The sequence below is a fragment of the Rutidosis leptorrhynchoides genome, chromosome 6 (genome assembly GCF_046630445.1).
Source record: "Rutidosis leptorrhynchoides isolate AG116_Rl617_1_P2 chromosome 6, CSIRO_AGI_Rlap_v1, whole genome shotgun sequence".
Taxonomy (NCBI): Eukaryota; Viridiplantae; Streptophyta; class Magnoliopsida; order Asterales; family Asteraceae; genus Rutidosis; species Rutidosis leptorrhynchoides.
The window spans coordinates 422,861,059-422,862,918 of NC_092338.1; the positions used below are offsets into that span (position 1 = coordinate 422,861,059).

Genomic DNA, 1,860 nt, shown 5'->3' on the forward strand with positions numbered 1-1,860 from the left:
GACACATCCATTTGCTGTACTACAGACGTGATTAGAAACGAAACTAATTGTTTGACGCGTTTACCTCTCAGCAATAGATGGTGATGAATAAAAGCTTATTTTGATAGTGGTATGGATGGATTGGAATAGCAGTGCAGTAAAATATGAATGTAACAGAGATTTTAAATAAGAGTGATGAATAAAAGCAGGCTTATAAAGATGAAAACTGACTGACTTTATTATTCAATACTAACTGGAAATTCAAATACAAAGTTAGAGAAGAACCAAATATATGCCTGATTCATATGACTATTGGGTGGCTGCTACTTATTAACATAAAAAACGATGTAGAATGCATTTCACCGAACTATGGATCTTCATGATCATCATCACTACTATCAATGATTTCAGGGTTATTATCCTTCATCACCTTGATAAAAACATCTGGTTTAGACACTAATAAATTCTTCACAACAGGCAGATCCAAAACTTGTTGCATCTTGTTAGGATGATCAGTCTGTTGCTGCAACTCCATGAACTGTTGGTTACCTGCCATTTCAATCTGAACAACAGGAAGATTCATGATTGCTTTCATCATATTAGGACTGTGGGTCAAGTTATGACACATGTCCAAGTAAAGTTGATTCATAAAATTCATTTCTGGAAATGGTGATGGGCCAAACGGCCATCCTTCTCCTTCAAAGGAACCATGAACCAGCTGCACAGTGTTCCCCTGCTTCTAATCCTATAACCACATATAAAGATATCAGAGCGACTAAACTATATGCTTCACAAGACATTTGCTAAAAACAGAAAGCAATCATTGGTGCTGCACTAAAAAATGAGATACTTGTATACAATATGATATTGGCAAACCACATGTTCTTGATTTCTTACATCATAACGTCTCGTGTTACAACTACTTATGAAATCAATACTAATTTTCTACAATCATCCATAACCAACTTACAAATAACCCAAGAATGTTGGCCGGTTAAGAAACTTTGAGCTGTTATCCATAACCAACTTACAAACAACCCTATCCTCTTCATAACCCACACGCTTAATCACTTTTTTAATTTTCTCCAACTATCAAAACCTTGCCATAAAGCACCTCAACACAAAATCAAGATGAAAATATCATGACGTTAACAACAGCAGTATCTATCTACTTGTAATACTTTAATCACATTCAAGCAGCTATAATTAATTTATAATACTTTAATCACATTCAAACAGCTATAATTAATTTATACGGAGTCATATCTAACACTTTCGATCACATTATAAGGTAAACATACAGGAGTAATAATTAATCAATCAATTATTAGAGTAAAATAAACAATATACCATAGCTCTTAAGACTGTAAGCATCTTGCAAACCACGTCCCTTATACATCAATTGTTGCTGTCCGGACGGAATATCAGACTCCCATTCGATAGCAGACTTTAACGCCTCGACGGACCCCTCGAGGCTCGCCTGAACTGAGTATTTCGTGCCATTGGAAGCATGCCGTACGTTAACAGTGACGTATGAGTTTCTGGAATTAACGCCGTCGGTCACAGCACTATCACCGGACATTGGGTTAGAATCGAATTTAATTGATTAATCGGTGAAAGAAGTAGTTTAAACTGAAATCGTAAGATCAACAGGAACTGAAATCGAATATAATTATTGTTGTAATTATTTATTTAACCCTCACACACTAAACACAACGGGGAAATGTGTAGTTTTACTTGTTTTCCGCGTTTGTGTTCACACTACAATCGGTTCCTCAACTTTTGCTCAAATCACACAACAACCCCTCAAGTTTACAATTTCTTAAGGGTACAAAGTGTAACAACATAATTTTATTAAAATAAAAGAAACTAACTCCCCAC

General features: G+C 35.4%; 1 protein-coding gene across 1 annotated transcript; it reads right to left on the reverse strand.

Moving 5' to 3' along the window:
- Window positions 1-238: 238 nt before the first annotated feature.
- On the reverse strand, window positions 239-1,617 carry LOC139851417 (ubiquitin domain-containing protein DSK2b-like). The gene is made up of 2 exons (XM_071840446.1): window positions 1,330-1,617; window positions 239-724 (listed from the first exon to the last, which is right to left on the reverse strand). The coding sequence occupies exons 1-2, from the start codon at window positions 1,559-1,561 to the stop codon at window positions 678-680; spliced, it is 279 nt and encodes a 92-aa protein (XP_071696547.1). The 5' UTR covers window positions 1,562-1,617; the 3' UTR covers window positions 239-677.
- Window positions 1,618-1,860: the final 243 nt, after the last annotated feature.

Excerpts from the sequence above, each read along its gene's own strand:
- LOC139851417 (XM_071840446.1), bottom strand. The coding sequence starts at position 1,561 with ATGTCCGGTGATAGTGCTGTGACCGACGGCGTTAATTCCAGAAACTCA. Across the intron at positions 725-1,329 it reads TTACAGTCTTAAGAGCTATG|GATTAGAAGCAGGGGAACAC; the intron begins GTATATTGTTTA and ends ATGTGGTTATAG.